Source organism: Cynocephalus volans, chromosome 16 (genome assembly GCF_027409185.1).
Source record: "Cynocephalus volans isolate mCynVol1 chromosome 16, mCynVol1.pri, whole genome shotgun sequence".
NCBI classification, from domain to species: Eukaryota; Metazoa; Chordata; class Mammalia; order Dermoptera; family Cynocephalidae; genus Cynocephalus; species Cynocephalus volans.
In genome coordinates, this window is record NC_084475.1 from 10,165,520 (window position 1) to 10,191,961 (window position 26,442).

At 38.7% G+C, this 26,442-nt stretch overlaps 1 protein-coding gene across 1 annotated transcript in view; it reads right to left on the reverse strand.

Moving 5' to 3' along the window:
- Nucleotides 1-24,652: 24,652 nt before the first annotated feature.
- Nucleotides 24,653-26,442, reverse strand: part of ABCA8 (ATP binding cassette subfamily A member 8) — an 86,508-nt gene continuing 84,718 nt past the window's right edge. Inside the window, exons 38-39 of the mRNA XM_063080286.1 lie at nt 25,206-25,261; nt 24,653-25,070 (exon numbers count right to left, since the gene is read on the reverse strand). Of these exons, the coding sequence (XP_062936356.1) occupies nt 24,972-25,070; nt 25,206-25,261 (155 nt within the window). The 3' untranslated portion in view covers nt 24,653-24,971. The remainder of the gene's footprint in view (nt 25,071-25,205; nt 25,262-26,442) is intronic.

The following is a 26,442-nucleotide window of genomic DNA, read 5'->3' on the forward strand; positions in this document are numbered from 1 at the left end:
GACTTGATTTGTGATCTCACATGTGATCTATCCTGGTGAATGATCCATGTGCTGATGAGAAGAATGAATATTCTGAGGTTGTTGGATGGAATGTTCTGTAGATATCTGCCAAGTCCAATTGGTCTAGCATGTTGTTTAGATCTTGTGTTTCTATGATGATTCTTTGCCTAGGTGGTCTGTCCAATATTGACAGTGGGGTGTTCAGGTCCCCTGCTATTATGGTATTAGTATCTATTTCCTTCTTTAGGTCTACTAGAGTTTGTTTTATAAATCTGGCCGTTCCAACATTGGGTGCATATATATTTATGATTGTTATGTCTTCCTGATGGATCAATCCTTTTATCATTATGTAGTGGCCCTCATTGTCTCTTGTATGGTTTTTAGTTTAAAGTCTATTTTATCAGATATAAGAATAGCTACTCCAGCTCATTTTTCTTTTCTGTTTGCATGGTAAATCTTTCTCCATCCTTTCACTCGTAGTCTATGTGAGTCTTTATGGGTGTGGTGGGTCTCTTGATGGCAGCATATAGTTGGGTCCTCCTTTTTAATCTGATCAGCCAGTCTGTATCTTTGGATTGGGGAATTTAAGCCTTTTACATTAAGAGTTGTTATTGAAAAGTGTTGATTTAATCCTAGCATTTTATTGATTTTTGTTTGGATGTCTTAAGTGTATTTTGTTCCTTTCTTTCTGATTTACTGTTTGCTTTCTGTATTTGTTGGTTCCTTGGGTTGTAGATAGCCTTTTTTGTTTGTTTGTTTGTTTTCTCTTCATAGATGCCATTTTTATTATACTAGTGGGTTTTGATTTTTCGTGGGTTTTTATGGCAGTGGTAGTTGTTTTTCAGGTATTCCCTTGAGAATTTCTTGTAAGGCTGGTCATGTGGTAGTGAACTCCCGCAGTTTTTGTTTGTCTGAGAAATATACTATTTGCCCTTCATTTCAGAAGGATAGCCTTGCAGTGTAGAGTATTCTTGGCTGGCAATCTCTGTCTTTTAGTATTTTGAATATATCATCCCATTCCTTTCTGGCTTTTAGGGTTTGTGATGAAAGGTCTGATGTTAGTCTGATTGGGGCTCCCTTATAGGTGATTTGATGCTTCTCTCTTGCAGCTTTTAAGACTCTCTCTTTGTCTTTGAGTTTTGCCAGTTTGACTATAACATGTCTTGGAGAAGACTTTTTGGGTTGAATACATTTGGGGATCTTTGAGCTTCCTGAATCTGAAGATCTGTGTCTTTTCCAATAACTGAGAAATTTTCTGTCACTATGTTGTTGAATATGTTTTCAATGTAATCTCCTTTTTCCTCCCCTTCTGGAATACCCATGACTCGGATATTTGAGCGCTTAAGGTTATCTGATATCTTTCTTAGATTTTCCTCAGTGCTTTTAATTCTTTTTTTGTTTTTTTGTCTGCCTGTGTTATTTCAAACAGCCCATCTTCAAGGTCAGAAGTTCTTTCTTCTACTTCTGCAAGCCTGCTGGTTAAACTCTCTGTTCTGTTTTTTATTTCATTGAATGAATTCTTCAGCTTGGCAAGCTCTGCTACATTCTTTATCAGGGCATTGATTTCCTTGTACATTTCTTCTTTCAGGTCCTGTATACTTTTCCTCATTTCATCATGTTGTCTTGCTGAGTTTTCTTGTATCTCATTCAGTTTCCTTAGAATTATCACTCGAAATTCCTTATCAGACATTTCAAGGGCTTCTTGTTCTATAGAATCTAGAACTTGAGAGTTATTACCCTTTGGTGGTGTGCTTTCTTGATTTTTCATATTTCTGGTATCTTTCCTTTGATGTTTAGTCATTGTAGCAGGGGGTGTCACAGTCTACTGGTTTGACATGATTGTCTGGCTAGGATGTTGCTGGGGTTGCCAATTTGGTATGGCTACCTCAGTGTCTGCTCGGTTGGCCAATAGTGTCTTGTGTGTATGGTTGCCTCTGGTCTTGGGCCTCTCTGGGGAGCCACCTCTCTGGTCAACATGCACTCAGTTGGGCTGCTGAGTCACATGCCGGCACCGCAGGGTGTGTGGTGTCTTCAGAGCTTCCACCTCTCCTGCTGGATGTCTCCCTGCTCCACGCACCCTCGGCCAAGCTGCTGGGTCATGTGCCTGCACCGTAGGGCATATGGTCTCTGCAGAGCTTCTGCCTCCCCTGCTGGAGGTCTCCCTGCTCCACGTGCAGTCATTTTTTTTTCTTACCTCAACTCTTTAATTGGTTCTTCTTTCTGTTTATTTTTTCTTTTCTCTTTGCCTATTTAATTTCTTATTGTATTTAATCTATTAATTGCTTTCTCTGGAATGACTTGTTCAGTTGTCATTCATTTATTGAAACAGCACTCTGCAGAATATTTGCTACTCTCATCTCACAGTATCATGACTCCTAGTGTGTACCTGGGGAGTTGGGAGGAGGGAAAAAGCCCAGGTCCCAGTCTGTGCCCTTGCAGGGGACATGGGGATAGAGGATCAAGAAGCTAGTCTGCCCATATCTCCCTAAACCAGAGTCCTGTGCTTCCTTGATGTTTCTCCACCACCTCCTACTCCAGGGACCCTGCTGTTTTTACTGTCCCTTGGGATTGCAGGGGAAGGAAAGCTGTATAATTAGAGAAGAGTTCTTTCCTAGCCTGTCCTCTTCCCATGATGCATATCTGACTTCTGCTCTAGAGTGTGTTCCTCCTACCTCTACCAAACCAACCTCAGCCACCTGTCCCTTTCTGAGTTTCTCAAGGATTTTCTTTTCTTTTTTTTGTATGCATTGATACTGGGATTGTTCAACATCCCTGTCATATCAAATCTGTAGCATCTCCAGATTTGGCTTTAAAAGAGAAAGATAACTCCTGATGTCAAATTGCAGTCTTATCTGGTACCTGCAACTCTGCTCTAGCATGTCTCTTAAGGACACGAAGCTCATGACTGGGAAGATGGGACCCAGGGATGGATGTGGAGTGTGGTGCAGAGCATGGTCAGAGGTGCCACCAGACCCCAGACTGTTGGAGGGACCGGTTTCATATTTCCTTTTTTGATGCCTCAGAAGGTGTCATGAGCTGCTAGAGAGGTTCCTGTTTTCTTTCCCCTAGTTTTCATCATTGTTAAGGGGGTCACTGTTCATTTCCATGGATATCTAGAGTGTGCTATCCAGAGTGACTCCAGAACTACCCATATGTGGCAAATAGAACACGCAAACAGGAGTCTTCTCTATGTGTGCATAGATCCCTCTTGCCACCAGCTTTCTCCTTAGTTCCTCAGTGAAGATTATCAAATGTGTTGCATCCAGGTCCTGATCGTTCTAAAACTTGTGTTCATCCAGCTCCACCAGTAGACAACCTTAGAATCATGCTAGATTTTTCCATATCATGAAAGAGAAGCTAATGAATTCCAATGAAGCTAATTAATGAATGAATTAATACAGGAACAAATAAATACATTAATAAGATTCTATTTACTATAGTATTGCTTTCTAGTAGATTTATATTTTTATATGAGTCTTTCGTTGTAGGATTAAAACCCAAGATTTTAGTCTTCTCCTTGAAATATTACTTCCTGATGGTGCAGAAGTTGCTTATGGAGGATGTGTGATCTTTCTCACAAGCTTTCCACAAAGTACAGATGGGTAAGACTGACAGAACTGAAATGAGACCCCAAGGAACAGATATGTGCCCTGCAAAATATAATCAGTCCTGTCAAGATATGTGTGTGTGTTAAATAGAATTAGAACATTAGATAACTGATCAAAATTAAAACTTCTAATGAACAATATCAGAAGCTCTAGAGGGAAGAGTGTGTTAGTAATGGCCCGCAAAGTATCTACAAATATCAAATGCTGTGTTTTGTACATAATGAGAGAGGATGAGGATATGGATAAGGTATGAATTGATTTAATTAGATTATTACCCATCGAGAGCTAGAAATTGAAAAACATAAGTACGAACTTTCCCTGATACTGTCAAAAAAGGAATAATTCCTAAAGAACTGTTCAGATGACTTTTTAAAAAAAACAGTTTTATGTAGCTGGGGACCTGTAAGACTCAATAAAGTGTACTAGACAGTCACGGAATCACTAAGAGCAATGTGAATTCAGACCTTTCTTTCTCTCCCTTTTCTTTTCTTTTCTTTTCTTCCTCCCTCCCTCCCTCCCTCCCTCCCTCCCTCCCTCCCTTCCTTCCTTCCACGGAAACAACAAATTGGAGAATTCAATCCACTTTTTGGGAACTATTTTCTTTTTATAAAACATTAATTAAATAGTGAATAAAGGCAATAGAACCAGCTAAACATGTCGTCGTGGACTTTGGACACCCTTACCACACTGGCTGTGGTTCAGCACTGGACATTTTCTGACACCCACATGTTGTCTTTGTTCCTTCCCTTTTGCAAATTTTTCTAATCAAAAGGGAGTGTTTTATATCTCTTTTGGGGAGAAAGGAATTGTTTTTGGGAAACTCACACATAGGAAACATCAGACTTTAGCCTGGCCACTTGGCTCAGCTGGTTAGAGCGCAGCAAAGTCAAGGGTTTAACACCAAGATCAAGGGTTTGGATCCCCACACTGACTAGTTGCAAAAAAAGAAAGAAAAAAATAAAAAAATAAAAAAATAAATTGGACTTTCTCTACAGTCTACAGGCATTTCCTTTTTCAAAACATTTCTTTTTTCCTCCATCTCCAGTCACTACTCAGCCTCGTGTATTAAAACTGTGACATTCAGTTCAGAAAAGTCCTTCTTAGAGCTGTTTCCTATCCTTATTATGTGCAGAGTATGCACACATATGAAAAAAAATAAAACAAGCAGCATTTTAACAGAGAAGCTAACACATTCTCACCTCTTTCAATTATATGTGAAATTTTACTCACATATCTGCTGATGATTATTTATTTTATGTGTAAATTTAGGATGTTTTTCTATGTTATATTTTTTAAATAGGATGAACAGGTGAAAATATCTGGATAGGAGGCCTATGAAGTTCTAGTACAAGCTCATCTTATGCTGTTCATCAGCGCTTCAGTCTGGAGGAGTACGTACAGCCTCTCTGCGTCCACCCTGGAGCAGGTGGGTTACTTGTAATTTTAATCAGCCACGAAGCTTTAATGTAAAGCAATGCATTCTCCTCCCACTCTCTTGGAGCTATAGGAGGCAGCGAGTCATCCCTCTCTCTTTATTCCTTTTGTTCATTACAGGTTTCCCTGGAACTCTTCAGGGAGCAGAAGCTGGATAATTTGGATGAGGAACTTAATTCCTCAGCCAAGTGGAAGCACCTCCCACAGAAAGAGCTTTAAAGCCACACATATCTTATGTTTCTGTTTAAGCCTGCAACCCTCTATAAAGACAATATTTTATAGCATTAATATTATGAACTATATCAGATATGTTACTAAGTCTTTTTGAAATGTATTTTTCATGGTTACTTAATTATATAGGAAGGATACTGGATTCCTGGAGAAGGAACAAGAAGGGATTTGTATATTTGAGCAGCCAATATAGTCACATCTTACGTATTAGCGAATACCAATCTTAGCTCTCTTTTTCTGTATAATACTTCATTAAAATATTCATTTATCACATTTATATTTGTGACTATTTTAATTTCAAAAGATAATATAAATACTGTGTAAGTTTTTTTCTTCTTCTGAATTTCTGCTGTGTTGGCCATTTTCTAGCTTTAGGTTAAGATAAATGTAGATTAGGCAAAACGTTGATTTTAGGAAGTAATGGTTAGTTGATAACCAAGGCAACATAATGTTTACTACTTATGTTTCCTTGTGCATTTTTCTACATCTGCCAACTTGCTGAGTGCGTCTATATTTGTCTACTCTAGGAATCTATAGTATTAGTGACTGAGTTGGTAGAAGTCTTAAAATAAACATACATTTAAAAAAATATTTGAGTTCAGTGTGTTTTCATTCAACTTCTCAATTATTTGCAAAATACTATACTTTTATTAGTGATAGTTTCTATTATAACTATCCTTTATAATACATCCAATTGAAGATACTATAGATAGTACATATTAAAAAAAATCATGCCATAAACTGATCAGTACCTGAGGTAATGCATATGTTAATTAGCTCTATTTAGCCATTCCACAATGTATACATATTTTAAAACAACATGCTGTTCATGATAAGTATATACAATTTTTATCTGTCAATTTAAAAACTAAGGAAAAAATTCACATTAATTATGTTAACTGAAACATCAACAGTGGTATAGATTTGCCAAGAGTCATTATTTTGGAATTTGACGTATTTTGTAATGAACTTTTTTTTTATTAAAGTAAGATCACTACTTCAGTTGTTATAGAGGTTTCTTAGGATTTGTAACAGTAAAACTATGTCATTGGCCAAGAGAATAATGCTGACCCCGACCTTATTTGCTGGGACAGAGCTCATGCTTTACAAATTGCAACATCTGTGCCTGGCTTATTTCACTTAACATAATTTTCTCCAAGCTCATGTTTCTGCAATCTCTTTTACTTAATGTCAACTGATTGTAGATACTAACAACATCCACAAAATAGCTTCATAGCAACATGTACACGTTGCTTTGCATTGCCTCACCCCCCATGGATTTGTCACCCCACTTTCCCTGGGTGATGGAGATGAAAAGATTACTCAAAGCCCATCTCTTCTGAGCAGTGAGAGGCCCTGAAGTGGTTAATCTCCAGCCAGAACCCTGAAGTGAGTGGGATCCCTTCCTTGAGAAATTAATGCGGAATTGGGGTTCTCTTCCTGCATTTATTTTCCAAACCAGGAAGTCACAGGAAGAGACATAGGTGGGATTATAGTTTAACAGTATAGGCTGGTAACTTTCAGTGAAACAAGCCAGATGACATTCCAGTAAGGCAATTAACAAAAGCTTGATCTTAGCAAACATTCTTTCTCCCTCTAGAATTTTCCAGTGTCTTTACATTTCAATCAGTAATTAGTCTGTCTTTGAGCCAGCAACCTGCTGTGCCACAATTCTTTATTTCACACCAGAGACTTATAGCCTGAGGAAAATTTCCTGTCCTTGCAAGGTCAATATTTGAAACTGCAAGACTTTGGAAAACCAGGCCCTGTTAGGTACATTTGCTTTATAGTATATTCCACATGTACATTAGTGTTTGGACAAATAAGTGGGTACTATAACTTAGCCAATGAATCATCCTAATGTGGCACACTTTCTGAGCTTACGTAAGGAACAGCTTACAAAATGTCTCTTTCATTTGCTAAACTGAGAAGTCCAAAGAGGCTCATTCTACTTAAGAATACAGTGGTCAGAGCATGAGTGTGATATTGAGGTTGACATAAGAATGAGGGCCAAAAACTTGGCCAGCTGTAGCCAAAGGATGCAGGATTAAAGCCCCACCCTGATGACCTTAATGAACTTCTTAAAGGCCCTCTTTCCAAATACAGTCACACTGGGGGTTAGGGTTTCAACACATGGGTTTGGGGGAGACACAATTCAATACATAACAGAAGGTAATAATAATACATTCTTCATAAATAATCCTTGCTGTGCCCCCTTGCTCCCCATTATTGCGTATTGTATATCTTGAAGAGATTCCAATTACTTAATCAATTAGTTTTCATTATTTAATCACTGTTATGTATTTATACCTTTTCATTGGAATAACACTGGTATACATTTGAGGTCACTAATGTCATGATTATTTGCATTAGAATGTGCTTCTCACAATAGGTTATTTAGGAGCTGTTAGGTTGGAAAGAGTGGAAACGTGGCACCTACCTTGGGGAGGACTTTGAGACTGGGATTACAAAATGGAGTTTGCTGTGTGATAAATGATGCACCATCTCACAATCTTCAGTGCTCTTGGAGTTGGACTTTTAATTCTCATATACTGACACCGGGATTGTGTCAATGTGCTAAGGTGAGCCTCAAGGCAAGGTCAGGGTGGCTCAAGGTCGATAATTACATTAATGTTGCACAAGTTGACATGAGTCAATGAACAAGGATCATTATTGAAAAAAAACCATGATTGGTACATTCGGAGGAACATTCAACTGCTAAGGGTAGGTAGCAGTAAATTCAGAGGGTGCTGATACCAGGAACATGGTCACATATATAGTTTGGAACAAACAGTAACAGCAAATAATAGATGCTTTGCTTTAAGGGATTCTCCAGAGCCTTGATCACATGACCTGAAGGCAGCACCAATTCAGACCTAATTGTAATTACTCCTTTCAGCAATATAATTATTAACCTTATTTTCACAGTCTCTCAGTCTGGTTTTATTGCCCATTGTCCTCTTCTCTGTTGCATGAACACTGCTGCGTGTGGAACTCCATCCTACTCCCACCTTATCCTGTAGTCCTCTCCGATCTGCATTTTGAGGCAGGTTTCCTTTTTCAGTGTGCTCTGGCCAGTTTTTGTTTTTTATTTTTGGAGGAATTCTCCAGTTTCGGGTCCCCAGTTGTCTTTGCTTTGTCTTGTTATATTCATTATACATTTGTTTTATCATCTTTTCCATAATCTTTGAGGATTGGAGTGGGAGGGAAGGATGTATTTATTTTGAAACAAATCTGCCCTGTAAGACTGAGACAGCAAATAACAGAGACACCCAGTGTCAGTCTCTTTCTCTTCTCCCCTCCCCCCACCCACAAGCCTTACCACTTTCGAGTATTTTTGAGAAAGAATGGGCATGGTGTGCAATCAATCAGTCACTCCTGAGTCACCAGCTGAAGTCGCTTCTCTGCAGGGTGTCTCTTTCTTTCTGCTCTGGATTCCCTGTGGACAGCTCCATACTTTGCTGTTGAACATGACTTAGAATTCTGCCTTATTGCCATGTGGCTTCCTTGCCACAAGCTTTAGTGGAGAGGTGCATGGTTTGGAGGCAGGCCACCTTTTTCTTACTTTCCTTCTCTTTTTTTCTCCAAAAGACACTACACAAAGCCTTTACCGAACAGCTGGGGTGACAAAGGAAAGTAGTGTGAGATTCCATTATTCTCCTGTTTAGGTAAAACCTTGAGCGTGGGTGGGAGGGATTCTTTAAATCATCACAGGATGGGATGGTGAAAACTGGATTTACTATGTGCCAAAGTCTCAAGAACAAGCAAAAGGATAAAATGTATTTTATTTCAATTGCTTTTTACAAAGATAATTTCTGTGGGGTGTTTAATTTTTCTTGGTCCAGTACTTATCAAAGATTTTTAATTGTTCATATCTGAGCTTATTTTTTCTGATTTGTAAAAGGCACAAAATAAGTCTTACTGGGTTCTTAGTGACATGACTTCTGAGTTTCCCAGTTAGAATAAATTAGGTGCAAATGGTATTGTGAAGATTTTCTCTCATTTGCCTCTAATATTTAATCCAAAGTTCGTGAAACTTCAGATTCCTCTCTTGATCTTGAACTTTTCTTGATAAATCATTTAAGTTGTAGAACATTCTTTGTTGAAGAAAGTGTTCAGTGTTTGGCTGAAACGTGTACAGATACCACAAGTTCGGACTTGAGAACTCAAGAAGAGAGAAAAGCTCCAGAGTACAGATTAGCTAGAAACTTGAAAGCCAATAAAATTTTTGGTGATTCTGGAGAATCTCCACTTTGTTTCACTGTTGTCATTAAAGAGGTGGCTCAGGACTAGAAGAATAAGGTGGTCATCAATCTCGTCAACATACAGGAAGTTATTTGAAATCTCTGGGACATTTCAAAAGCAATCAGCAAATTGGTTTCCAACACGGCAAAGTAGACATAACCAACTGAGGTTCTTTGGTCATCATGTTGAGAATTTTCAGTCACCTAAGGAATTGGTCATCAATATGCTTTATTCTTCTCTCCATCATTAAGAAAAAGTATTAAACTAGGAAAGTTTTTGCAATAAAGAGCCTACATCTGGTGACTTTGTTTGGTTCAGAATAGTTTATCTGGGTGTGGAAGAAAATATTTTATGACATATAAATATTTAAAATGTTTAAATTTAAGATAGATAATAATTGATGAGTATCAAGAGAGTGTCAAGATCTTGGAGTAGTGGCCAAAAAAAGAAAAAAGAAAAAAAAAAAAAAGGAAAGGACAGAAAAAGAAACAACAAACACAACAAAACACATTGCAAAGAACAGAACAAGAAACTCCTGCGGTAAATCTGATTCTCTCTGTCACTGAGCGAGCTCTCTCCTTTTCTAAACACTTTCATGGCTGCTTGTCTTCCAGATGTTCTCTCCTGTGACGCTTTGTCTTTAAAGGGGTCTCAGTGTTCTTTCCACGATGAGTCACTCTCTTTCATTCCCTGAAGTATGACTTGCTCAAAACAAGCCATTGTTCTAATCCTCATGCAATCTTTCTTAAATTTAGTCCAACTTTTTTGAACACTAAGTTGAGCAATTTATAAATTTTAAGCCTTGGTGGAAGGCAGAGACCCACTATGGAAGCCAAATGGACCAATCTTCCCTCTTTCCTTCCCCTGTGAACCCAGGTGTGGGCACGTGACTCAGCGCCAACCAGCAGGATGCTCCTGCTTGAGTCTTTGAACCCAGGGGAAAAGAGGCCAAGATAAAAAGACAGTAGAGATTGTCTTCCCAGGGGCAGTGGTGAAAGTACAATGGCAATGCCAGCCTCGAAAATTCAGTAGCTGTGTCCAGCATTGTTGGCATCAGTTCTGCAGTAGTGGTGCTGGCCCTGTGGCCCTGAAACCGATTGTCCCAGAGATGTGACATTAGCTGTACTTTCCTATGATCTTCTTCTGATTCCTGACCACATTCTGAGACTGGGTTTAATGCCTTTCCAGCATTTCTGTGACCTCCCCCAATATCTTTACAATGAAGCCTTTAACAGCTGCCAGATTTGACTTCTATTATTTTAACCAGCACTGTTATGTTATCTACAAAGCAAACCTTTGAAGCTTTGGTTTATGAATGGGACTCTTGAGTTCCTGGTGGTGGCACAAAGGTATGTATACATAGTACACATCCCTGGGTCCTTATACAGATTAGCTGACTTATCTCTGCAGATAGCTGGCAGAGAGAAAAGGAGATCAATTGTGTCTGCATAATTTGTCATCTTGACCCAGGTCATTTTTCTATGAACTGCACTATTTTGCTCAAAGGGCATTCAGGAAGGCACAGGAGTTATGTGCCCACTGACTCCTGCTGGTGCCTATTTCCAATGAGGAACTCTTCACATTTAAACACTCCCAGGCCTTTGTCTTTGCATCAGGTACATGTCCATACCATGTGTTGTTCCCAGTTTCTCTCTATAGGGTGAGAACCATGTCTTGCCTTGTTCTGTGTGTCTGTATCGGGCATAGTTTTTATGGGGCATTCCCATCACTACCCTACCCTTGCTCCTGCTGCGTAGGTAGCCAAGTTCCATAATACGTGATTCTGTCCCTCATCCCCAAGTGCACCCAGACCACATGAAAACCAAAGTTGTGCTGGAGCAGAGGGACTGAGGAAATCCTTGGCAGTGGGTTGTGGGATAAGGCAAAGCTGATTGTAGATTATGCTGCCTCCTTAAGGGTCTCCCCAGCATCTTTCCAATTTGGAGATCAGACTACAGTTTGGGCAGAGATTATGCAATGGACACTTTGAGCCTGCGAGGCTTCTTCCTTCAGCTGCCTGAGCGGTATGTGAGTTGAAGAATGCATTCAAAGTCCCACCAAGGTCTCAACTCTCCTTTTAGCTTTCTTGTTTTGTTAGGTTACCATGGGTATCACCTGTGTACTCATGCATTTGCAGACAGTCAGGCATGTGTGCAAAATTCATTTTCTCAGCCTTTCTATGGCTTGTTGACTCCTAGGATCTCTCCATTGAATGTCTAGCTAGTCTGCTTTCAGCCCCAGATTAAGTTTCCTGCCTCCAGTGGGTCCTTGTGGCCAGCTCCAAATTGAGTTTACCACCTGTTCCCGCATGTAAGGCTACAGGTTCTGCAGCCTGAGTGTGTGTGGAAGGGACAAGAACACCCCAGACAAGAAGGCCACACACTTGCTGTTCTTCTACCAGACACAGGAGACTTTTTTCCAGAGAAAAATCTTCACAATTTATTGTTTTTTTGGTCATTTTTCAGTACCTTGAAATGGTTGTTTTTAACAACTTTGTCCGGTTTTATGCTTGTTCTCTATAAAGGGAGATTATCAGACCTCATGCTGCCTTTATTGGAAGTAGTCTTACAATTGCCCTGGGAAATAAGACAAATGAATTTTTATATGATTTTAAGTTCTCATATATGAGAGTTTATATTATTTACAGAAAAAATAAATTTTTTCTTTATGGAATGTCACCATTATGCAGTTATTTTCTTATCTACCTGCAAGGACTATTTTTTCATTTCTCCTTTGTTTTGTGGAATGTTCCACACTGATACATGTCTCTCTCCCAGTGTTCTTTCATAGATGCAGTATTTTTAAGCATTCATTTATTGTGAAATCTGGCTTCCCAGATTAGGTTAATTCCTTTGAGATACAGCTGCAGCCATTTTTAATGCCAAAAAATGAAACTGTTTTCTTTAAAAAGCATTTGTAGAAACAGTATCATTTTACACGTGCCTAAATTTTTATCCACCCTTTTCCTTTTATTATGTGTTTTCTTGGTATTGTTGTTGTTTTAGTTTTTCTGTTTTTTTTTTTTTTTTTTTTACCCTCATCCTAATAGGCTGGTTGTATTTTTTAAAATATAAGCTTTCTCATCTCTTTTTTATCAATGTGAAAAGGTATCAATAAAAAATAAGAACATTATATTCAGTAATCCAATCATTTTCTTTTAAAATCTTTGCACATTTAAGCTAAGGGATATATTCATTATATGGGACAAAAAAAGCTATTGAATAATCCATAATTTCTGCATCTGGTACTTGCAAAAATCTCAAGAGAACAAGCAACTGAGAAGGAACAAATAAACCCCTCAACCTGTATCTCTCAGTCTTTTAAAATCCAAAATCCCATAAAAGGAGAAAAATACTCTCATTGTGCTATTGATGTTAATATGAAATGTAAAACAAATAAAATATAACAATTCTGTTTAGTTTGAGGATACCTTATTCTATCAGTTTAATACCTTTGAACCCCAATGAAGGAGGAAGTTAGAGTTCTTAGAGTCTGTACTAGAACATTGCTGTACTTCTATTTAATTCACAAATGTAATTCGATGCTTTGAGAAAAAAAATTAGCTAATTTTACTCGATAGCATTAAAGTTCCAACTGCAACATTGATACATTGAGAGAGGATACGAACCCAAACTCCGCTCACTTGTGGCCTGTTAGATTACTACTAATTCCCGCTCACGTGGCCTGTTAGATTACTACTAATTCCATGGTTACTTATTATTGCAACTAAAAGGTAAGGCAACAGTATCAGACTAAACTCTTATTAATTCCTTATCCTGAAGCTCTGGGAGCACACAAGTAAGCAGCATGGTTTAATAGAAATAAAAACAAAATTTTTAAAGTCCTGGCATCAGAAATAAGTTTCATGGTAGATCTGAGTGGAGAAGAAATAACGCTATTGTTGATTTACCTTAAATTGTGATATTGTGTTAATTGCATCATTAGCTCTTCCTTACTAGTCTTAAAGTCTCCAATGGCTTTGCAGACCTTCCCTGCTTCCTTTTATTCAAACTCCTTAAACTCTCCTTTTTCTAGAGCTCCAGCAAGTTTTCACTGTGGCACAAAACAGTGACAGATCAGGTTTTTCCTTCTTCAGCCCGGGGTCTCTTGGCACCACGTCTTTCATCCCAGAGCTCACTTTCCTCCAAAAGGAAAATGTGTGTCCTTTGCCAACCTGCTCCCTTTCCGCCCTGCTGGAATTTCTTAAAGGACCCAGGCTCTTCAACTTTCTGAACCACAGAATACAGTTTCTTCATAACTTCCCATGTTTTAAATAGCAGTATGAGCATCAGTGTCCACACAGAAATAGCAACCCCCCTACGTTTGTTTTTAAGCATCTCTGCTATCCAAAGCCCCTCTTCAGAGAAAATGAAGGAAATAGGTTCCATTCATACAGGAACCCACAGAGTTTATGACAAGCACTAACTGGGTGTGTCATTGCTTAGGCAGCTGCAACTAAATGCCCAGCAGCTGTGGTTTGCATTTTGCAACAAATCCAGTAACATCTCATACTGAAGGCCACGAACCATGGCTATGGCCATTATATGAAAAATGGTCAAATGGCCTTCGGTTCAGGGCACAAGTCTGAAATAAGTGACTCTAGGAACTCTTTTTTGGTCACCCCTTCCCGATCCCGCCTCCTCCATTTCTCTAGGCAGTTGAAACAATCATTTTACAGTTTATTGGTCTTGGTCTTTTGCAAATCAGAGTGGGGGCTGGGTTAGGTGGTTTCATGCTTCCCTGCCACTCCACCTGCTTTCCATTCTGCCTGCTCTTTCTCTCTCCCCTTTGACAACCTGCCACGTTCCTATTCATCCTTTAGAACCCAAGGTCCAGAAAACCTACCCTTGAGGTTTTCTCTGTTTCAGACTTTACACTCACTACCAGGAAGAGCCAAGAGTCAACTACCCCAGTCTGGAGCTGCTTTGGGTTTTACGTAGTTATGTTTGTGTTGCATTGATCATATTCTGTTTTCATTCTAGATACACTGGAGCGATCCTAGGGCTTTGCAACCAGACATCCTTGAGTTCAACTCCCAGCTCTGACAACCGTGTGATCATAGGTGAGTTACTCAAACTTTTTGTGACTCAGTGTTGAAGTACAAACTAATAGTATGATGCCCACCAAACTGAGAAGGTATCCTGAGTCCAAAGAACAAAGGAGGCAACTCCCTGTGGTTTATAAGGAGTTATTAATTATTATTGATCGTGGTTACTTACAGGGAATGGATTGGGGGAACTGTCAATCAGAATGCTACTCAGCTGCTTTCTCCACAACCCTGGGGGGGTGGGGGGTGGAGAAGTTGAAGCATATGAGGGACTTAGGGACAAAATGGAGCTATGCCAAAGAGAGAAAGGCTGTGGAAGAGGAAGATTCTTAAGAGCCTTGCAGCCTCCTGTTGCTTACCCTTGGTGTTGCTGGAGTCATTCTCCTTACACAAGCATAGCATTCTGTTACTTTCCCTTCCTCAGTTGCTAAGCAACCTGTGCAGGGGAAAGATTGTCACTCTTGAAGCCAGAGCTCTGAAGGCCACGAGGATGGAGTAAATTCTGACCAACATTCCTACATCCAGATCCCTCACCTGTAAAGTGGTAATAATCATCGTTTTGAGATTGTGTGAATGGCTGGTATATGGAAGATCCTAAATTAATATGAGTTATCTTCCCTCCCCTTCCTGATACTGTTTTATTTATTTTGATATTCCTTTTACTGTGTTAATGCTTGGCACATAAGAGGTTCATAATATATATATGTATTGAAGAAATTAATTAGTCCTCTCTATGAGGGTAGATTATACATCACACAGTCTTCACCCTGAAAAAAGCAAACTACTCATCTCAAGTTTGATCTGCCTTTCTAGTCATTGATTTTGTATGTTCCATCTGAAGTTAAATTTTCCAGATGTCTCTGGATCTCAGAAACTTAGATTATCACTAGAAGAATCAGTCATGGACCTCCTACCCACAACCGGGCACACCGCCAGTGCCCAGGAGCATGCCAAAAACATCACCTCCATGTCGGTGGCCCACCACAGCCACCGCAGTAACCACGGCTGCCACAGAAGTGGCTAGACGTCACAACCACCACACAGATGGTCCACCAGCCACTGGAGTGCATTGACACAAGGAGAGTCATCAGCAGAGACCAAAGAAAAGGAGAGGATGTCTCTCTCCAAAAAGCCCACTCCAGAGCAACAGAAGAAGCATCTGCTCTGTGATAATAGTGGGGGACCTGAACACACGTCTCAGCATTGGACGGATCATCTAGGCAACAGATCAGCAGAGTAACCATTACTCTTTCAGAAGGAGAGAAGAAATCTAGGGTTATCAGAGGTGGGAGGGGGGAGGGAGAGGGGGATGGGGAGAGATTGGACAGGGGGCATAAAGAATAAGTATGATTTGTGACAATATACATACTAGTAATATTGATTCGATCAACATATGTCAACATTGAATCCCAAAAATATGTATAATCAATTATGATTAAAAAAAAAAATCAGTTACTGTTGTTCAAATGTCCATAGCCCTTTGGTCAAGCAATGTTAAGGTCATTTTCAGCCACTACCTTGTTTTGAAGAAAGAACAGTTTGTCTGTGATCATCTTACACTTGCTTTTCAGTTACGGTCTACTACTTGGGGTACCTACCTGACATCTACTGAGCATCACTGTATTGGGAACTGAGAATACAAAGACAAATAAGACATAGCCCTTACCCTCAAAAAGTGATAGTTTAACAGAGGAGAAATTTTATCTACACATGATTACATTTTACTATAATAAGTGCTATAACAGAGGGAAGTAGTGTTTGTACTTAATTAATTCAGTAGCTTTTTAGTGGCTGCCTATTATTTGGCTGTTCCAGTCTATGGGGAAATAGTGGTTAAGAAGACAGACAAGACCTCTGTATTCATGAAGATTGCATTTAACTTGGGGGCCGGGAGGAGATAGGTCATCCACAAATAAATAAATAAATGAGATAATTTCAGAAGAATAAAGCAGGGGAAATAATGAGGGTGACAGGCAGCTACTTTAGATTGGATGGTTAGGAAGGGATTTTTGAAGAGGAGACATTTGATCTGAGACTCGAAGGTCAATCGGGAGCAGGACCCGTGAACGTCTGGGGGAAGAAAGTTTTTGGCAGAGGGAACAGCAGATGCAAAGATCCTGTGGTAGAAGCAATCTTGGTGTGTTTAAGGGGAAAAAAGAAGGTCAATTAGGCTGGAATCTCAGAGAAACGGGCAGTGGCCACATCCTATGAAAATCTGTAAGCCTGAATAAGAAGTTTGAATTTTTATTTTGTAGTGCAATGGCGAATTTTAAAAGGGAAGATGGGTACCATGATATGATATGTGACCATTGTGTGGAAAGTTAAATGCAGGATGCAAGATCAGTGTAGGAAGAACAGTGTGAAGGCTAATGCAGAAATCTAGGTGAGAGATGGTGGCAGCTTGGACTAGGGCAGTAGCAGCAAATGGGAAGAACTGAGTGAATTTGGATACATTTAGGAGGTGGAGATAATTGTACTGTTGGGTCACATGGGGGAATATGGGGAGAGAGAAGTCAAGGATGTATCCTAGGTTGGCAACTGGGGTTGCTATTGACAGAGAAGGCGGCCAAGGGCAATACTAAGGGTTCTATTTTGGACACATTTTATTTAAGATGCCAACTAGACATTCAACTGGGAAAATCAACCCAGTGGTTGGATTTATGAGTGAGGTCAGGGCTGGAGATATTAGAAAGTTTTATTTGAAAGATGGGACTTCAGCATTCATCCCACGCTCCTTCCAGTAGGGCAGAGGCCTGGAATCTAAAATGCTGCAAAGTCTCCACTCCTTAATTTCGGAACCAGCCCAACCATTCCAGGGAGTCAGCTTTCCACTCAAAACTGAGATCATCAGAATTTCTAGCATTTTTTTTATGCTTTGTCCTCACCCAGTCTTTGACTGGCAGCAGCAGAGCAGTTTCAACCAACTTAGAACCTGGATGCAAACTACTTCTCAGTCCCCAAACTCACAGCACTCAGGTTCCAAAAAGTTCGTTTCTCAACTCTAGAATCTCGATTTAGTTCAGGTCTCCTGCATTTTTTTCCTGGATGTGAAGAGAAGGATGACGGCATCAATTTTAAATTAGCAGAAAAAAGTAAGCAAATCTGGAATTTATAAAAAGAATATGAAGCCTCTTCCTCTTCAGAATTTCGCCGTTTCCTCTGTATTACGTGATGGTGACAGTTGTCTTTTTTCTATTCCTTTCACAGATGTAGATGTTCTTGTGTGGAGACAAAGATGTCACTTGAGGCGCTCTGTTCCCACTGTCTTAGAGACATCACATGGCTTCCATGTTCTCTTAGTGTCTCTTATTCAACATAATATATTATTTAGCCTCTTGAGGATCTTGGAAGATTTCACATTTTTCTTTTTAATTGCAGGATAAATTCTCCCGCATAGTTTCCATTCAACAAAGTTTAGTAAAAGGTTTGAAATAGGCGTAGGCCTAGAGAGAAGGAGAGGAAATAAAAATATCAGCAGAAAAGCAATCGAAAGCATAGAAACGGGAATAAGAAGAAACCTGGGACAGGGAAATAAAGGAACTTGGTTCCTCGACACCAGTCCACCTGGTTGAAAAAGAAAGATTCTGATCCATTGGTCAGCAGTACTGTTTCCACCATGCAATCAATTTATTTTAATTGAACATTCTCTTTGAATGTAATTTTGTATAGTCTCTACACAATCAGAGAAAAGAGAAGACAAAGGAAGGTTAAAAGAATATTATAGAATATAAGTGAGATGAGGAGAAAAAGAAGGATTAATAGTGCCAGATGGACCATAGGGGCAAGAGGAATTACCTCTCACACAGCCACGTTTCCTGTCTTCTTTTATTTTTTTGCCAGCTGGCCAGCACAGGGATCAGAACCCTTCTTTCCTGTCTTCTATGGCCTATAAATATAACTGGTCATGACATATTGGGAGTAAAATCCACAGAGCTGATGTATGCTTTTAGTTCCAGATTTTCTCACTGGTCTCAGAAATGTCACTATCTGCCAGCTGGTCATCAAACGTTTCACAGTATACCATGCTCTGTGAGGTGCCAGGTTTGTGATCGTGGAATCGTATATTTGCAGATATACCAGGTGAAGCCAACATCAGACTTTGGGCTCACACGAAACCATGTGAAGAGTTGAGGTTTGACACAGTTGCTGGTCTCGTTTTTCTGAAGACCTGGTTGTCTGTGAAACCAAAGCTGGTTAGATCCACAGACTGAGTGAAAAATCACTTGCATGCTAAAACACTCCTTGCCTCAAGATTATCTCTCATGGACCTGCCAAGTACCTTCGATAACAAAAACTGAGCTAGTTTGTATTATTTCTTTGGGTTACAATATTAATTCCCCTATTAAAATTCATCCGATTAATGTATTATTTGCAGACACCTCAGTTGGCCCTTCGGAAATGAAGCACAAAAGAGGTGCATGTTGATGTGTCAGTGAGAAGTGAGGGGATAGGAGCAAGAAGGGAGCTGTCCAGGACATGGGAGAGCTTCTCAGAGTCATGGGGCTCTGGTAACAGCTGGACAGCTGCTGGGTGCTGTTATTGCCTTTGCCATTTTTGGTTGTCATGGTAACCCTCTGAAATGGGTACCAACAGCTCCATTTTACAGATGAAAAAACAAGGTCTGCATAGAGAGTAAATGGCAGATCCACGTTTGAATTCAGGCCATGCTCTTAATCACTGCGGTATACAGCAGCATTCACTGAAGTAAGACAGTGAGTTTCAGTCGTCTTTTAGTTCCTAGCACAGGATGAATGTATGGATCTCAACAAGATCCTGGGCTTGAGAGAGGAGTCAAGGGAGGGCTCCTCTCCTGAGCAGAAGTTTCTGGGCTGCTAATAATTTTCTGAGACTGGGAGGCTCAGGGCTTCCAAAATGGAAAAGAAGATGTGCAAAGAACTGGCAGGGAAAGCTCAGAATATCATTTCCAAGACTCAGAAAGTTTTGTTTATCTGCATTCTGTGCATGTAGATAGTCATGTGTGTTATATTCTTAGAGGATTGTTGTAGGAAATGTTTCTTCTTACCAGTACTTCTGACCTTCTTAATCATGGGTGTTGTTTTCTTTCCTTACATTTTGGAAGCATATTGATTAAAGCAGCAAACTAGATCTAAATAGTGTATTGTTGATATGTTTTCTTTAATTTTCCCAGGTGTTTGCATTTCTCTTCCTAATTTGATAGTAAGCACATAAGGAGCAGAACTATGTATCTGATTCACACCGAGTTCCCAAAAAAGTGTTTAACGAATGCTTGGAAGCATGATGGGCTAATGGAAAAGGCATGGGCTTTAAACTTAGAATCCACTCAGCTCTACCACTTAGACAATGTCTCTAGGATGCTGACATAGTTTTACCATCATTAACCCTAAATAACCACAAGATATAATAGAAATTATGGTCTTATTTTCAAAAAGAACAGCACTAATGAAAAATATGTCAAATTTTAAAATAAATGTATTGGGCAAACATAACAGTGTTGAAGCTAGTTTAACAACAACAACAACAACAAAATGTTATTTTAAGATTCACTTTCCATATTATCTCCATACTATCAAGGATAGTGATATTAGAAGGTAAATCGGTGAAAATCTAGTGCCCTTTAAATAGGTATAAGTCTTATCAGAATATACGGAGGCTGTAAGATTCTGGAATAACATATTCAAAGTGCTGAAAGTAAAAAGAAACCATAAACCAGGAATTCTATACCCAACAAACCTACACTTCAAATATAAAGGTGAAAAAAAGAAGCATTTTTAGATAAATAGGAACAGATAATTTATTGCCTATAGGCCTGCTCTAATAAAAAACAAAAAGGTAAAGGACATTCTTCCCTCTGAAGGTAAATGAGGAGAGATGGCATTTCAGATCTTCAGGAAGAAATGAAGACTACCAGAATTGCTAAAAAAATACAAGTAAATAAAAAAGCAGTGAACTAATGAATACAGTGCTATCTATCCTAAGTGAATAGCTGTGCAGGATATGCATGTACTGCAACAACACACAGTACTCCACACTTATGTATAAGTAAATGTTAAAGTATTTTGAATAAAATAAAAAACATTTTTAAAAAGATAATACAGATATTTCTTTATTTTCTTAATTCTGTTGAGATAATATGGCTTTAAAGCAAAAGATATAACACTGTTTAATAGTTTTATAATGTATATAGTTGAAATATATAGCAAAAATATTTCAAGGATGCAAATAAACTGAAGTATACTATTGTGGATGTTCTTCATTATACAAGAAGAAAGTCAATATCAACTCTAAATAGGTTAGCATAAGTTTAAGATAGGTATTGTAATTTCCAGAGCAACCACTAACGTGTATGCAAAGAGATATAGGTCGAAAGCCAATAGAAAAATTAAAATAAAATGCTAACAAAAAGACAAGCAACAGTATTAACTACAATATAAAAAAATGAGACAAAGTAAAAAAAAAAAACAAATGACATACCTAAATACAATCATATTAATAAATGACCTTGAATGTAAATTAACTAAACATTCCTATCAGAAGACAGAGATTCTTATACAGGATATAAAAGTAAGAACCAAGTACATGCTGTCTACAAGAGATATATTTTTCATACAAATACACTAACACTGGAAGTAAACACCTGAAAAAAAGATATACCATGCAAATATGAGTAATAGATGAAAGCTCCAGTAGCTATGCTAATATTATTAATAGACTTCAAGACAAGAGGGACCACTTCAAATAAGAGTCAATGCATTAGGAAGGTACAACAATTTTAAATGTTTGCCTAATAAAACTTGCCTAATAAAATAAAATGTTTGCCTGATAACTATTTGCCTAATAAAATAGTCTAAATATGTGAACCAAAATCTATAACAGAACAATAGGTATAAGCAGATAAATCCACAAACATGGACGGAGACTTTATCACACTTCTCTCAGTAGCTGGCAAAATAACCAGAACCACTCCCCCCAAAAGATATGTATATATATAGAGAGAGATTGTGAATGACAGTATCAACTACTTTATCCTGACATTTATAAAACACTAAACGAAACAACAGCAAAACACCCATTCTTTTCAAGTGCATACAGAGCATTCACCAATATATACATAGTTAACACTCAATATTTGCACTCTGAGATCCCTAACGAGGTCTGTTTAAGTAAAAAATTAAATAATGGAAACCACGGTGGGAGGAGGGAATTGCCTGCAAAGGGACATGAGAGAACTTTTGTTGCAAATGGTAAAGTTCTACACGGTGATTGTGTTGGCTTGTTAATATCCGCATTTGTCAAAACTCATCCAATTATACATTTAAAATTGGTGACTTTAACTGTATATACATTATATTGTAATAAAAAACGCTTCCCCTAAAACCCAATAATGAGCTCCTCTTAATGTCAAAAATTAAAGGAATAAATGCCTACAGTTTGTGTACAAAAATATCATTACCTTTAATTTGTATTTGACACCTAATGCATATATACATAGTTCCCATTCTCAATAATTGTTTTATAGGTCTTTTTAACAATATTGGGTAGCCACTACTCTTAACTTTCTGTTAGTGCACCTTGGTATAAATAAATTAGAATAGTCATTATTCCTAATAATTTCAAGGAAGTTGTATTGATCATTAAGTATTGCATTTTTACTTGAAATTTCCAAAAGAGGCCAAGGGGTATAATCTAGTGGTTCTCAAACTTAGTATGCATCAGAATTACCTGGAAGGCATGTTAAATACAGACTGCTGAGCCCCACCTTCAGAGTTACTGATTCAGTAATTCCGGGGTAGTTGTCTAGGATTTGCATTTCTAGCAAGTTCCCATACACAGTGATGATATTGGCACAAGACTACACTTTGAGAACCACTGCTATGAAGACTAGGTGGAGAAGGAGTGGGAAGTGATCATAAATCTTTCGTATGAGCTCAAGTTCAAGACAGCAATTTGAATCTATACATAGGGGGCCGCACACAAAGAGTTTTTGAGTCCAAAGATCCCCAGAGTCACCCACCTTATTTGAGGGAGAAGGTCACCCCAAAGTATATTGTTGATGCATTAAGTATTTAATTCTTTCCCAAGAGTAGCACAACAACGGAATAGACTTCTTTGTTGAAGAAATAAATTGAATCATAACATAAATCTCAGTTTTTTTAATACTCTGGATGAAAACTCCGTTAGTGTAAGAACCGTGTGTTCCTCTTTGCTTAGTAATACATCCAGAGTCAGCAATCCTAAGTATCAAGGGTGGATTACTCTAGGCACTGGTGGGCTTTGGCTTCTCCTTACCTGGATGTCATTCTTTTTTTTTCACACAAACCCAATGTTCCCTTTAAATTCAAGGTTAAATTCCTTTCCACTCATCAAAGTCTTCATTAGAGAACCATAGATAAAAATGGATCTTTTCTTCTTTAATTTTTTTTGTAGACAGCACCTTCGTTGATAGCATGCAATATGACATTTGATGATATATCATTTTGTTATCTGGCTTTCTAATAAGTATGTATAATTTCACATCTGACTAAGTTGTGAACACATCGAAAAGAAGTAGATGGGTTTTTTGTGTTGACTGCCTTCCAAATTAAGCAATCAATAACTGCTTGAAGCAGCTTGTGGAGGGGAAAGAGCGTGGGCTTTGACATCAGATGTGGCTGAATGCTGAATGTTACCTATCTCTCTGAACATTGATTTATATATATATATATAAATGAGAAGACTTTATTGCCCGGGACCCTTTCACTGGTGTACTGAGGCTTGGCAGGGTGGTGAGATTTACTCATAAACATACATCTAGGAAGAAGCCAACCTCTAGACATGGATTTCTTGGGATTCCAAATCCCAACATCTTTCTGTATAACACAAAAGGTAAATTAGATAGGCAAACTTAAACTCAAGCAATTAGGAATAGTATTCTCCTCTACGATAATTTCCTGACTTTATGGTTATAAACATGTAAGGATGTGGGCCCAGGAAGCACATGTAATTGGAATTTAACTATGACATTTGGCAGGCAAGGGTAATAACAAGGTCAACATCAAAAACATTAGTCTAAATGCTAGTTATTGGGCTGGAATCACAGATCCTTCGGCCCCTTCCTGTGCAGGTCATGAGTCAGGTAATCGAAAGAAGGTACTGGCAGCTTTATGCGAGGTAGACATACTTTATTCTTCGAATGCGAGCTTCACAGACGTGCTTTACTCTCAGACATGAGCTCTGCTGACCCTCCATGCTCTGCCTTCCCTCTGTGCTCTGCCGACCAGCGGTTCAGAGCAATCACCTTTATACTCATAGTACACACAATAGCGGCCACAAGCCAAGCATTACATAATTACAACAATCATGCTGAGTCAGTAAATGGGCACACATGTGCAGTTAACACTACTTTTATAACTTTTTTCTAGTGAATGTGCTGAATCTTGCCCATTTGTAACAAGGTGAGTGAGCCTGACTAAACTTTTTCTACTTTCCGTACACTAGTGTGGCAGAAAATCCTATTGTTATGGTCTTAAAGTCCAGTATCTATACCCTCACCAGTTTATGCTATCAATTACACTTATATTATAAATTATTTTAAATGAGATTTCAATGAAATATGTAAATTGGAGTCCACTGAGTCAAGGGAAAAAATACACATGAAATAGAAAATGGATTTCAAAACTACATTTTGAAATTTATTTTGCATTTTTCATCTACTCTGTCATTTAATCTGCTACATTTACCCACTTCCTGAAACCAAATGACAAATATCCACAAAAGATCAATTACAATATAGGCATCTCTAGAGCCTAGATTTAAAAATACTATGAAAATGGGACACAGTTTGTTTACAGAAATAAAAAAAATGTACAATAAACTCCTAATAGCAAGTTTTTGGTTTTCCAGATTGTGTCTATATTATAGTGTTACCAGTGGATATATATTATATATTGATATAGGATATTATGATCAATGATGTTTTAGTATTTTCAGCCATAAGAAATACACTAAAATCTATTTCAAAAATATGATACTTTAAAATTCTGACTAAAATATTAACTTTACCAAGTATCAACCTCTCATAAGAGTAAATATATGAATTTCTCAGTCTAGGTTAGAAAAAAGTGTTTTAAAGCTTTGATTAAAAAAAATTAAACAAAATTTGTTTATCCTACTCAGAAACTTAATCTTATAAAAGTGTCTTCTTTTTTATTCAGCATTATACAGAACAATGGAGCCAGGGTGGCCTGCAGGGATGCAGAAGCTGTGAAAGGCAGGACTGTCCACAACTGTTGCTGCGTTTACCTGCACTTGCTCCTCCTTTGCACCACACAAAGAACCATCTCAGTGTTTACAATACGGTTTCTAAAAATGTGATGTGGATGCTATAAAAATAAATGTCTTAAAAAAATAGCCACAGATTTAAAGGGGAATGCAGAGTATTTGGGGTTTTAAGGCTCTTCCGGTGGGAGGAGCTTCCATTTCACCAAAGGATCAAGTTCTTCATCGAAATCATCTAGCTCCTGCTCCTTGGAGAGCTCCAGGAAAACCTGAGAGGGAGGAAAGAAATAAAAAGAGCAGAAAAATGTCACACTGCCTCCTGGAGCTCCAAGTGAGTGCAAAGAGTATGCACATATCATGCGCTAACATTCCGTGCATGACGTAGAATCACTAAAATGACCCACCTGCTCCAGAGTGGACTGTGAGAGGCTGTACTCCTCCAGGTCGAAGCTCTGTTTAACTGCGTAAAGGATGAATGTGTATCAGGAGTTCATATATTTTTATATCTAGATAGTCTGATAAGTCAACATGCAATACAGACACATTTTTTAAAAAATTTAAATAAATAGGTTAAGGTAAAATTTGTTCATGTCTTGAGCACATTATTTAGTTAAAAATACACCAATGCATTTATTTAGATTTGACGGGGGTTGGGGGGAGTGCTTGTGTGTTGTGCAGTTTTTTTTTGTTTTTTTTTTTGTCGTTTTTTCGTGACCGGCACTCAGCCAGTGAGTGCACCGGTCAGTCCTATATAGGATCCGAACCCGCGGCGGGAGGGTCGCCGCGCTCCCAGCGCAGCACTCTACCAGGTGCGCCACGGGCTCGGCCCAGTGTTGTGCAGTTTTTAAGATCGGTATTTAAGGGAGGAAATGATGCTGAGAGAGCTTCCTTTTCTGCACATGAGCTGGTGTTTTTGCACATTCAGCACAGGAAGATGTGGAAGAAAGACATATTTTGAAAAACGTTGCAGGTTGCATTAGGAGGTTACAGAGGAGGATGTCTGAGGTTTATCTAGTGAGCAGATATTGTCACGGATCTCTTCCCAAAAGCCACTGCAGCTTCCCCTAATTGGGTGGCAAACCCTCCTTGTTGATCAAAATAGACTGAGTAAGACAGTTAGAGCTCTGATAGGAGCCCAGCAGAGTGGAAATATGCCACCAAAAGTCCCATGCCAATACTGGGTTTGGTGACCATCTGAGGAGTGTTGTAAATGACCACATGGTCCAGAAATTTGGGGTGCTCAGCCCAGAGAAGAGAAAGAAGATGCATCCCTGTGACCATAAATGCTATCAACAGGAGTCAGAGGTCTCTTCCAGAACCAGGAGATCTGAACCTCTTCCTTAGGGCAGGCAACAAGCAAGCAAAGATATAACACTGAGTAGTGACAATGAAAACAGTAAAAGGAGGGAGTTCTTGACCAGTACAGTTCAGAGCGGCAGAGTTAGTCAGCTAGAAAGGCAAGGAAAACATGAACCTGTGATGACATGCAGTGTGGTCAGTTTTAAAATGCAACAGACCCAAGGAGATTGTTTCACCAACCAGATAGGAATCAATTTCTTCATATATAGCCTAAGGCAATAAAATAATATGCCAGTTCATAGAAAATTTAATTTAAGTATGTACGCATCAATGTTCCAAAAG